Here is a 12,225-nt window from a genome sequence, read left to right as displayed (position 1 = left end):
GCTGGTGAACCATGGAGGCAGGACCAGCCCCCCGGGTCTGGGAACCCCGACTTAGCCAAGCCAGGCCACACCCAGCCAGGCCTGTCCAGCAGGGCTGTCAAGAGGAACCGGGTGGGGGGCGGGGTGCCTGGTGCCCTCTGGGCCACCACTGAAGCCTGACCACCTCAGCCTCTCAGGAAAGGAGGGACCTGCCCCGCCTCCAGGCCCCAAAAGCAGGTCTGCCCTTCGGGCCGGGCAGGACCCACAGGCAGGGCAACGGGGGCTCAGAAGGGAAGGGAGCGATGGGGGCAACGTCCCTGCCGCTGGAGGTCCCCAGGCCCCCTCGTCCGGCACCACCAGGAGGCTATGGGCACCCGGACAAGATCACCCCGCCCTCCCCACCAGGCTGAGCCCCTACTCAGGGTGGGGGTGGACTCCACGGGCTCTGGTTGGGGCCAGATGTCCTCGTCCACGTGGGCCAGTGGCGGGGGGCGGGGGCCGTAGGACGGTGCTCATCCCACTGTGTTGGTTTTTAAAATGAGCCCCAGCGGGTGCGGCTCAGTGACTGAGCACCGGCCTGGGAACCGAAGGGCCGCTGGTTCGATCCCTAGTCGGGACACAGGCCTGGGTTGCGGGCCGGGTCCCCAGTAGGGGGCGCTTGAGAGGCAACCACACATGGATGTTTCTCTCCTTCTCCTTCTCCCTTCCCCCTCTCTAAAAATAAATAAAAACTTTAAAGAAGTGATTTTCATAGAAATATGCTCTTCACATGTTGACTGCTGGCTCTCCAGAATGCTATCCAGTGACTAGTTGATAAAATTCTGCGGGCTCACGCCCCTCCAGGCCTGGGCAGGTGGGGCCGGGAGAGTGAGGCTTTGGGGTCTGGACGAAGCAGGTATTTTGGAGGCTTGAGTGGAACTGGGCCAATTCGAGACATAATTTGTTCAGTACTGGCGGGCGCCTAAGGGCCGGAAGCAAGTTTTGAGAATCACTGGGCCGGTTCAGCTCTCCGCCGGCCGGCCTTGGGCCGGGACTCTCAGGAAGGTCCAGAGATGAGAGGGCGCGCGCGGCCCTTCTTCCTCCAGTGTGTCCTGGTCACGTGCAGTGGCCGCGGGGAGGTGCGGGAGGTTTCGTGCGGTGGCCTGCCACCGCTCTTGTAAAAGGAACAAGCAGTGTGCGTCTACGGTTTCAGTTTTGCTCCCTGACACAGTAAATAGCGATAGAGGCAGCCCCTGCCAACCAAGTCCTTGGGGAGTCTCGACGACATTTAAGTGCGTGAAGGTGTCCTGAGGCCCCACGTCTGAGGCTCGCTGGTGTGGCATCGACGGCGGCCGCGCCTAGAGCCAGGAACGGGGCACTTGCAGGGGACCCCGCGGGCCCCGCAGCGAGCGAGCCGCTGAGCCGTGCTGGGCTTAGTCGCCCGTGTCACCCCCTCGGCAGCCCTGCTCCTGTGGTGTGTCCCCAGGACCCTCCCTGGAGTCCTCAGGGGAAGGGTGCAGGCGTCGGGGACGGGAGAGCCGAGCAGAAGGCAGGCACAGCGTCCGCTCGGAGCAGAGGCTGCGGAGGAGAGTGCCGAGTGACCAGAGCCCCCCAAATGCCGCACATTTGAAATTCAACCCGCACTCTGTGGATTGAAATACACAGACACGAGAAAGGAAAAGCAACTGTTGGAAATAAGACACATTTTACAAGAACTCGTGCAAACAAAGGCCTTGGACGAGCCACGAGGGGCCGGGACAACGTCCCGCTGGCAACGCTGAGTGAACGTCTAAAGAGTGACGGGGGCGGGGGAGAGACAGGAAGAGGTCAGGACAGTTCTGCGAACAAGCAAGCGCCCTCCCTCCAGCCTACGCCCCCAAGGCCCCGTGACCCCGGCCCGCACGTCCCACAGGCTCTCCCTAAGCAGCCGCGATTCTGGACGTGCGGGTCAGCCTTTCGGGGAGCACGTCCGTCCACGGTTTGCAGCCCACGTGCTTCTCCCCAGACGCTTTGCCAGACGGAACCAGACTCGGCCCGGCCGCCCGCGTGGCCGCCCTCTGGGGCCTCCCGGGGCCGGCGGGGCGGCACGCAGAGCCTCTGGGTGCTGTGGCGTCGGACCAAGCCAGAGCCGGCCAGGCCGGCCACCCCCCAGGCTCTGGTTTTCAGCTGTGAGAAAAGACACACAACATTGACCTTGCCAACGCGCCCCTTTCCAAGCGCACAGCTCAGGGGCAGCAGGCTCACTCACACGGCTGCGCAGCCGCCGCCGCCGCCTCCAGAATGTTCCATCTTCCCCGACTGAAGCTCTGTCCCCGTTAATCACTAACTCTCCCTCCCCCGCCCCCCGCCGGGCCCCAGGCACCCACTGTCCTACTTTCTGTGTGAGGTTGACGACGAGGGACCTCCTATAAGTGGCATCACGCAGTGTCTGTCCTTCTGTGCCTGGCTTGTTCCCTCAGCGCAGGGCCCTCCAGGCCCAGCCATGCCGGCGCCAGGGTCAGAGCACCCGCCTCTGTGGCCGAGCGACAGTCCCCTGTGCGGACCACAGCAATTCGGCAACAACTCCAGGGCGGGGGCGTCCCCCCTCCGGCTGCGTGTCCTGCATGCAGAGCTGCTCGGTCAGGCCCCAGGGTCAGGCGCGCGGCCCCGTGACACGGCTGCGCTCCAGGTGCCCGTTGCAAGCCCAGGCTGTCGCTTGTGCTCCTGACGCCCGCCCAGCTGTCAATCGGCCGTTCCCGTGACCCCTTCCTCAGGTCGGATCGCGGTGCTAGAGCAGCTCACAGAGTCCAGGAAGCTAGTTTACTGAAGAGGTGACTGGCTTATTGCTGTTCACTGGAGGAGACACCCCCCAAACAGCAGCCTCCAGCCGGGCCGGCAGGCCTGCTGGGCGCGTGGGCACGTGGGCGCATGGGCGCGTGGACGCGCCCGAGCTGCTGGCCTCCAGGGAGCAGACTCTCGGGTGCACGTCGCACCCAGGAAGGCAGCGAAGCCCGGCTGGAGCTGCACGCGGTCTGGTGGCCTGAATCCACAGCTGTCCAGAAGCAGAGGGGCAGCCTCCCAAGGAGACGGGGCTCTCCAATGACCGGGCCACGCCCGTACGGCCTTTTTCTTTGCTATTAATTTGTATTTCGTTTTTCTCTTTTCCTTGGAAGATGTGTGCCCTTATTTACATGCCCTAATCTACTGGGGAAAAAGGGAAATTGGATTATTGAGTCTGCCATCAAGAACTGGGATCTAGCCCTGGCCGGGTGGCTCGGCTGGTTGGAGCGTTGAACTCATACACCAAAGGCTGCGGGTTCAATTCCCCGTCAGGGCACATACGGGAGGCAACCGATCGACGTTTCTCTCTCTTCCCCTTCCTCTCTCTAAAAATCAATAAACATATCTTCAGGTGAGGATTAAAAGGAAGAAAAAAAAAAAGCTTGGATCTCTCTGGCCTTGGCCGGGTATCTCCGTGGTTAGAACACTGTTCTGATACGCCAAGGCTGCAGGTTCGATCTCCGGTCAGGACACACACGAGAAACAACCCAAGAATGCGTAACTACGTGGAACAACAAATCCATGTTTCTCTCTCTCAAGTCAATAGAAATAAATAAAAGGTTAACCTCAGACCCACCCAAGATAAGGACGGCCTTGGTTTCATTGTCTACGGGTCAGAATCCTGGTTTACGTTCCTCATGAGGACTAGGCTGCTCCGCCGACCGGACTCTGTTTTGAATTCTTCTTGCCATTAGGCTCTGCACCTGCTGCCTGTCACCGTGGACACGAGAGACGACGCTCAAGAGAGGCCCCTCCTGCCCTCGAGGAACAGGAAGGCTAATGTCAGAAGACCTGACTGTTGATCAGCAATGCACTCGGGGAAAGATTTCCATCAGAAGGCGGATGAAGAGCGACCCTGGGACTCCAGCCCCAGCTGGTGCGGCTCAGTGGATGGCGCGCCGGCCTGGGAACCAAAGGGTCACGGGTTCTGTTCCCAGCCGGGGCACAGGCCTGGGGCCAGGGCCAGGTCCCCAGCGAGGGGTGTGCAAGAGGCCACCACACATGGGCGTTTCTCTCCCTCTCTTTCTCCCTCCCTTCCCCTCTCTCTGAAAATAAATAAAATCTTTTTAAAAAATGAGACTTTCTTTTTTTAAATCCTCACACAAGGATGTTTTTCATTGGTTCTAGAGGGAGAGGAAGGGGGAGCGAGAGACACCACGGTTGCCTTCTGCACACGCCCCAACCAGCAATCAACACTGCAACCTGGACGCGTGCCCCGACTGGGAACTGAACCTATGACCCTTCGGGTATGGGACGGCGCTCCAACCAACGGAGCCGCCCAACCGGGGCTGACAGAGACGGCAGGCTGGCAGGGTCTGTGCAGGCGGCTCAGGCTGTGGGCGGCCCTCTCACACTCGGCCCTTCCCGCCCTTCCTCCGGCCCTGGTTCACCTGACTCAACGCCTCCACCCGGCGCTCTTCCCCAGGGTTTATCACCCTGGCCCAGCTCAGCTTCCCTGTCCGGGTGGCCTCTGCACGGTCGCCCATCCCCCCTCCCATACCCCCCCAGGGAGAGGGAGGAGCAGGTGGCCCAACCCACTGGCCACACCCAGGTCGGCCACAAGTCCCTGGCCCGCGCCCAGCCCTCTCCCAGGTGGGGCGCACTCCCGTCCCTGCTGCCCCGGGGCCCCTCCCCTCTCAGCTCCCGCAGGGGCCTCAGACGTCCCGGAAAAAGCGAAGCGTCAGCAGGGAGGGCCTCTGCCCACCCACCTGTCTGTGCCCAGCTCTGCCGCCTGTCCCTCCGGTCAACCCTGACTGATGACAGAGGCCAGCCTCGCATGAGTGCCCTGGATCCCGGCCCTCGTCCACCAGGGACCGGGCTTGCCCGCCCTCCTCCTCCTGCCTCCAGCCACAGACCCGCGGCCACTTCTCCCCGCACCGCCCGCCTGGCTCCCTCCAAGCAGCGCCCCCCCAACCGCGGCCCTCCCCCTCCGGCCCTCTCCCTCCCAGCCTCCACCGCAGCGCCCGGGCAAGGCCAGCACTGAGGTGCACACGGGCCACACCCGAGGCCCTGGAGTGCCCCCCGCCCGTGGCCCAACCCCAGCTCCTCCCTGACCTTCACCTCCCTTCTCCTGGGCATCTGCGGAACACGATGTCTGACGGAGGCCTTGATCCAGGAAATATAAAAAACTCCAGATCGACTGGGGTTATGTTTCCTCCGCCTGATTTGCGGCACGAAGCCCTTGGGACCCCTTGTGAACTCAGTGCTACCAGTGGGCACCCCAGAGCCAAAGCCCGGGCAGGGCCCCATACGTGTGGCTCCAGATCTGCAGGAGATGGTGAAGCCACAGGCCTAGTCTCCTGCCGCCTTGCCTTTCCCGGCCCTTCCCAGGCACCAGGCACGACTGACCCCAGGGCAGGCCTGGAGGGGCGGCCAGGCCTGAGGGGCGGCCAGGCCTGAGGGGCGCAGGTGCACGCTGGGCGCCCGCAGCCCCACGAGGGCCAGGGTGGGCAGCGACCGAAGGCCAGGCGCGCACCCCAGCTCGCTCCGCCCACGCTCTGATCGCGGGAGCAGCTGCCTGGCACTGCCACTGTCAGGGAACAAAGGCCCTTTTCGTCGCCTACGCGGCCCAGGGCTGGGGGTCCCGTCGGACAGCGCTCAGGCCGCGGCCCAGACGGAGGGCCGAAGTCTCCAGGCCGCTCTGGGACTCGGCGCCTCTGCTCACTGCCCTCGGTACAGCGCCCTTCGTTTTGCAGAGGCCGGAAGCGACGGGGCGCGCCCCGGGGGCACTGCGAGGCCGGGGGGCGCGCCGCCTCCGGGGGCGTCCCACCCCGGCTGCTCGCTCAGTGCGCGCACAGGACGCGCCGGCGCCGGGCTGCTGCGCTGCCCTCTCCGCGTCCTGCCCCATATCATGAGCGAGCGCAGGGGCCCCGGGACCCCGGGACCCCGGGATCCCCAATTCGGCCGCGGCGGTCGCTGAGGGGGCGGTACCCCACTCTGGGGGCGGGGCGTAGGTCTCGGGGGCGGGGTTTCCTCCCGCAGACGGGGCCTCACCGGCCACCCGCGCCGCTCCCGATTGGCCGGAGGCCGGGGCGGGGCCGCGGGGCATTGTGGGCCTCCGCGCTGCCTCCACTGCCTCGCCATGTCGGGCTCCCCGGTAAAGCGGCAGAGGATGGAGAGCGTGCTGGACCAGCTCAAGCAGTTCACCACCGTGGTGGCTGATACGGGCGACTTCCACGGTGAGCCGCGCGACGCGCCGACTATGGACGCCGGCGGAGACCGTGCGCGGCGGGTCGCGGACGCCGAGACGGCCCGCTCCGGGCCCCGCTGCTCCGCCGCCCCGCTCCCGCGGAGGGGACGGGGGGGCCCGGGGACGGCGTCGGGGGCGGTGGACCGGGGCGCGGGGCCGGAGAACGGCGCTCCGGCGCGGGCGCGTAGGTTGAGCCCCGCCCCCGAGCCGAGGGCGCCCCTGCGGCCGGGCGGAAAGGCGCGGGAGCGGGCGGGCGTCGGGTCGTGGGGGCGCCGGGTCGGGGAGGGTGCGAGGTGGACCCGGAGCCGGCCGCAGGCCAACCCTCGTGCTTTCACCTGCCTGGCGCACACGGAGCGCCCCGGGCCTAGGGGCACCGGCTTTGGCGGGGTGCCGGCCACCGGGCCGCGGAGCTAGGCGGGAGCCCGGGGCGCCGGGCAGAGCAAGGGCTATGCTGTACCAGTTTAGACTTCTAATGTGAGTCGCCTGTCGCCCGGAGCCTGGAGGGCTCCGAGGTCCGTCCGGAGCCCCGACCCGCTCCGCCGACTGGAGCGCCGTGGCTCTGTTCCGTCGGGGGAACTGGATTTCCAGGGAGCTCGTGCCCGTGGGCGTGAGCGCTCGGGGCTCCCAGACGGAAGTGCCTCCTCTCTTTTCTGCTTTCTCATGGTGACTTGAGAAACTGGGTGTCACCCCTCTTTGGTAACACTGAGTGTGAGTGTTTTGTTTTCTTTAAGAGGACTGCTTTTATCTAGCGGAGCTGACCGGCGTGAATAAGCATGTTTGGTATCAGCCTGGGCCCAACCTATGGGCTTACTGGCTTTGTACCTTAATCCTCTGACCCGCGCGGCCTCCAGGGGCCTTGGTCTCCACTCCGGCTGCCCTCTGGCCTCCGGGCGAGGCGGCGGCCCGACCCCAGAGGGACACTGGCCGCCCTGGTCCCTGCAGGTGGTCAGACCCGCCCCTGGGGAAGGCTTGCTTTCTTTTTTTTCTTTTTAGAGAGATCAACACCCAAGAGCTGACATTTTTACTTTTTAATGAATATTAACTTTCTAAAAATACATTAGTCGATGCTGTCTATTCGTAAACGTTAGGTCGTTGTGGGCCTTGGGTTTTGTGGGCGTTTGTGAAGGTTCTTACCTTTGTGTGGGTGGGGGTCGGAACCAAAGCCGTGGCTGCTCCGCCCAGAACAGGCCCCCGCCCCGCGCCCCAGTTTTGCCTTCCCGGGACCTGCACCCACCGGCTGCATCCCAGCTTGGTCTTGTACTTCTGTTAAGTCAGCTTCATCGGGACTTGACTGATTGGGAGCAGCAAGAGGCGCGCCTCCGCGCATCGACTCGGGCTTGCACCCGCCGGTGTCGTAAGCAGCGCCTCAGAGCGCGGTTTCTTAACCCGGCGTTTGGAAACAGAGCCCCAGGAGTTGCTGCAGTGGGAGGCCACAGGGGCCCCACGGCGGCATCTGGTGCGGCCACGGCGTGATCAGGACCCAGAGCTTGGCACTGGACCCGCTCGCTCGCCAGCGGCCGGTGGGCCTGCGCAGGGGCCGCCAGGGTCAGCCCGCGCGGCGCGCGGCCCGCTCTGTGGCGGGTCCGTCAAACTGCCGGCCCCTCGTCTCGCCCCCATCTCTGCTCCCCCATCCAAGGCACTTTGAAAACACTGACCTGCCCAGCGAACTTACTGAAGCAGCAGGTCCGCTGGCCACTCCGCACTCCCGCGTCCCCCTTGGGCGGCCTGGAGCTCCCTGCCTGGCCTCCTAAGCGGGAACGGACGTGCAGAGGGGAGAGCGGCTTAGAGGAGGAAGCAGTCGTCTGTCGACGACTCCGGTCTCTGGCACCAGCGCCATGTGGGAGCTGGACGTGCCTCTGCTGTGCTGACCACTCCTGGCTGCTCCCTCCCGCCCGGACGCATGACGTCAGCCCTGGCAGGGACCCCGCTGGCCCTGGTCTTGCTGATGGAACCTTCATTGTGCAAACAGCTGTCCCGCAGCTGGCCCTCCCGGATGGGGAGGGACGTGTGTGTGAAGGGTGGCTGTACCCTGGCTCAGAAAACACTTATTTTAGATATATACCTAATTTTTAGAGAGAGGAGAAGGGAGCGAGGGAGAGAAACCAGCTGGTTGCCTCTTGCTTGCCCCCAATTAGGGGCTGCCGCAAAACCGAGGCGTGTGCCTTGACTGGGACTTGAACCGGCGACCCCTCAGTCTGCAGGATAGCGCCCAACCCACAGAGCCACAGTGGTCAGGGCTTGGCAGCTGCTCTTGACTCTGTCCAGCGTTTGGGGTGTGGAGGGGACCCGGCATGGCCTCAGGGTGGACGCAAGCCTCTACTCACTCTCTGTTTTCCAAACCCTGCCCCCAGCCATCGACGAGTACAAGCCCCAAGATGCCACCACCAACCCGTCCCTGATCCTGGCAGCCGCGCAGATGCCCGCCTACCAGGAGCTGGTGGAGGAGGCCATCACCTTCGGCAAGAAGCTAGGCGGGTGAGTGCCGGCCAGGGCGCTGTCTGCGCGCCCCTCACGGGCGGAGGCTCGGTTCTCGGGCCCGCGCTCAGGGACGCTGCCTCTGCCCGTGTTCTCGGGGCTCTGCTGGGGTGCGGCCTGCGTGTGGAGCCCGCAGCCCCAGGCTCCTGTCCCGGTCAGGGCCCCCGCTGCTCTGTCGTTGGGCCTCTTTTTTATGGGTGATTTTGAACGGCTTTATTAGAGTGAGGTCCACTGCCTCGGGCGCACGGTCCCGCGCCTCGAGGTGAGCCTGTGCGCGGCCGCAGCCCGAGCTGAGAGTCCCTGGCGCCCGCCTGCGCTTCGTCCTGCTCCTGCCCCTGGGCCGCCATGCTGGCGGTGGTCTCCCCAGATGTGCCTTTGTTAGGGGCCGTTTATATTTTTCATGAGGGTGAGGACGGGGCCTTTGGGAAACAGTGGCCCCTGACCGGGACTCTCGGGCTGTGCGGGTGTCAGGCCTGCACTGCACCCCGAGTCCTCCCCGCCCCCCAGCCGGCTTCGCTGTCCCTTCTCCCCCGGGATGGCCCTCGGGGACCCCTGCCCCGGCGTCAGCGAGGCCTCAGTGCTCCTGGAGGTGGGCGCCAAGGCGTGTCTTCGGGGCTCGTGTGCCCTCCGCCCTTGTCGGCTGCCCCTCAGTTCTCACCGTGACGCCGGCCCAAGACCCTCCTAGACACTAGGCAGCAACGCCAGGCCCTGCACTGCGCTCGCCTGCTTGGGCAGCTCCAAGGGGAGGGTTTTTTTCAGCTGCTCAAGGATGGAGGGTACTGTTGGGGCAGCCAGCAGGCTCCGGGGGGCGTGCGGCGGCAGCCCCACAGCGTGACTGCGCTCACGGGCAGAGCTGTGCATGCGGGCGGTTAGGCTGGGGGACTCTGCTGTGTGTGTTTTACTGCATAAAAAACCTCGTGAAGAAAAAGGCGGCATGAAAGGGAAACCAGAATCGGTTTCGTGGAGTCCTTTGCACTTGAGCAGACAGGTTACTCACCCGTGTTTCACCTTTCAATTGCAGGTCGCAAAAGGAACAGGTTCAGAATGCCATCGATAAACTTTACGTGCTGTTCGGAGCAGAAATACTGAAGAAGGTTCCAGGCCGCGTGTCCACAGAAGTAGACGCGAGGTAAGGGCACGGGGCCAGGGTGGCGGCAGCTACTGGGTCTGTGGCCCCTGCCAGGCCAAGCGCGCCCGCGGCCGGCTGGCTTTGGCAGGTGCCCTGAGGGGACGCCGTCACTGACTACGGAGGCCCGGCTCTTGCAGGCTCTCCTTTGACAAGGACGCCATGGTGGCCCGGGCCCAGCGCCTCATCGAGCTCTACAAGGATGCCGGAGTCGGCAAGGACCGGGTTCTGATCAAGCTGTCGTCCACCTGGGAGGGAATCCAGGCTGGGAAGTAAGTGTCCCCCAGCCCAAGCGGCGGGGCCCGCAGCCCAGACAGGGTTGTGTGTCCAGGGCGGGGGCCCCGGGTCTTGCCCACTGACCCTTAGTAGCAAGAGTCCCATGAAACACCCACCGATGTGCCCCCCACCCTCACTGGGCACGCGCACACAGGTCATGAAAACGGACCCTTTTAGGCCAAGCACAGGCCCCGCGCGGGAGGGGGAGATGTGGGGACTTGGGTGCCACCCTCTGGGTCTCACCTTGTAGCCGTGGGGGACAGCTGTCCAGGAGCCTTGCATGTGCCCCACCCCCCACCTGGCAGCTGCCCGCCCGCCCACCCGCCCTGGTTCACATAAGTGGAGTCGATGACGTGGCCCCGTGTGGCCCAAGCTCGGGCTGCCTTCCTCCCTAAGCAGAGGCTCGCGTTTTCTGTGTGTTGCCCATCCCCCTGCACACACGTGGCTGGTCCCGCCTCTTGGGCTCCGGGGCGGGGGGGGGGGGGGGGGCCTGCTTTGAAGGTTTGGGGGCGGGCACGTGCGTTGCCTCCGGGGTGCCTGGGTCGTCTGGTCGCTCAGCACTTGCCCTTTGGGGGAGCTGCCGTGCCCCGCGGCTGCTCTGCCCTCGGCCAGCGCCCAGCAAGTGCGGGCTCTTAACTACCCCCGTGGCTACGTGACACATCTGGAACTGCCCCCTTCTGTGGGAATTGGTGGTGGAGGCCTCAGCAGAGGACCAGCTGTTACAGCCCATGCCCCAGCCACGTGACAGTGTGTGGCCATTGCCCTGTACTCAGGACGCAGCCCAGGATGTCACGGGGACGGAGGGGCTGCTGCAGGGTGGCCTGGGGAGGGCGAGGGGACCCAGGGGAGGCGGCAGCTCCACGTGAGTTGGCAGGACAGCTCTGCTCAGGGGCTGGGGACTCTTGCCCCTGCCCCCGTTGGTAACGTGGCCTTCCTAGAGAGGACCCCAGTTGCTGCCAGAGCGCAGGGGTGCACTCCGTGTGCTGGGGGGGGGGGTGCGGGGAGCTCACGCCCGCCTGTGCCCGTCCCACAGGGAGCTGGAGGAGCAGCACGGCATCCACTGCAACATGACGCTGCTCTTCTCCTTCGCCCAGGCCGTGGCCTGCGCCGAGGCAGGGGTGACGCTCATCTCCCCCTTCGTGGGGCGCATCCTCGATTGGCACGTGGCCAACACAGACAAGAAAGTGTACGAGCCCCTAGAGGACCCTGGTGAGCAGCCTGCGGGTGCTGGGGTGGGCACGGGGCGGGCGGGGGCCCAGCGGCCACTCTGCCTGGGTCGCCTCTTCCAGGGGTGAGGAGTGTCACCAAGATCTACAACTACTACAAGAAATTCGGCTACAAGACCATTGTCATGGGCGCCTCCTTCCGCAACACGGGCGAGATCAAGGGGCTGGCGGGCTGCGACTTCCTCACCATCTCACCCAAGCTCCTCGGGGAGCTGCTCAAGGACAACAGCAAGCTGGTGCCCGTGCTCTCAGCTAAGGCAGGTAAGGATGTGGGGCCACTCGGGGCTGCGGGCAGCAGCCAGGGAGGCGCAGCTGCAGGGCCCCCGCCCCGTGCCTGCCAAGGGCTGGGAGGGCGCTCGCAGATGTGGGCGGATGCGGAGGGCCCTGCTGCCTGTCTTCCCAGCCCAGGCCAGCGACCTGGAGAAGATTCACCTGGACGAGAAGGCCTTCCGCTGGCTGCACAACGAGGACCAGATGGCTGTGGAGAAGCTCTCAGATGGGATCCGAAAGTTCGCGGCCGACGCCGTGAAGCTGGAGCGGGTGCTGGTGGTGAGTGCCCAGGGTGGGGTGGGGCGGAGCTGGCACTTGCCCCAGGACCCTCCCTGCGCCGCCTTTTGGGGGCCGCCCTGCAGGCCTGCCAGGGCTGAGGGGACCCACAGGTGGTCTGACGGGCTTTTCTGGCCTGTCACCTGCTGTTTGTAGGAGCGAATGTTCAGCGCGGAGAACGGGAAGTAGCCCCCGGCGGGGCCACTGGGGAGCACCGGCTTTGAGCAGGGGTCTGAGCTACACGTGCCTGGTGACGGATCTTGCGTGTTTTTTTTTTTACTGCTTGGAGCAGGGATGGATCACAGAGTTCTTGATTTTATGCAAAACTTTGCCTGATGCATTAAAACATGGTGTTTTCTGTGCTGGGCTTCATCTCCCCACTCTGTCCC

The 12,225-nt window shown here is 64.9% G+C and overlaps 1 protein-coding gene across 1 annotated transcript; it reads left to right on the top strand.

The window, feature by feature from the left end:
- The first annotated feature begins 6,045 nt into the window (after positions 1–6,045).
- On the top strand, positions 6,046–12,189 carry TALDO1 (transaldolase 1). The gene is made up of 8 exons (XM_054576813.1): positions 6,046–6,176; positions 8,539–8,662; positions 9,684–9,791; positions 9,929–10,060; positions 11,098–11,273; positions 11,354–11,551; positions 11,694–11,839; positions 11,993–12,189. The coding sequence occupies exons 1-8, from the start codon at positions 6,080–6,082 to the stop codon at positions 12,023–12,025; spliced, it is 1,014 nt and encodes a 337-aa protein (XP_054432788.1). The 5' UTR covers positions 6,046–6,079; the 3' UTR covers positions 12,026–12,189.
- Positions 12,190–12,225: the final 36 nt, after the last annotated feature.

This window comes from Pteronotus mesoamericanus, unplaced genomic scaffold (assembly GCF_021234165.1).
Source record: "Pteronotus mesoamericanus isolate MK-2021 breed Mesoamerican mustached bat unplaced genomic scaffold, CSHL_Meso_final contig_349, whole genome shotgun sequence".
Classification (NCBI taxonomy): domain Eukaryota; kingdom Metazoa; phylum Chordata; class Mammalia; order Chiroptera; family Mormoopidae; genus Pteronotus; species Pteronotus mesoamericanus.
This window is presented reverse-complemented; position numbering and strand designations above follow the sequence as displayed.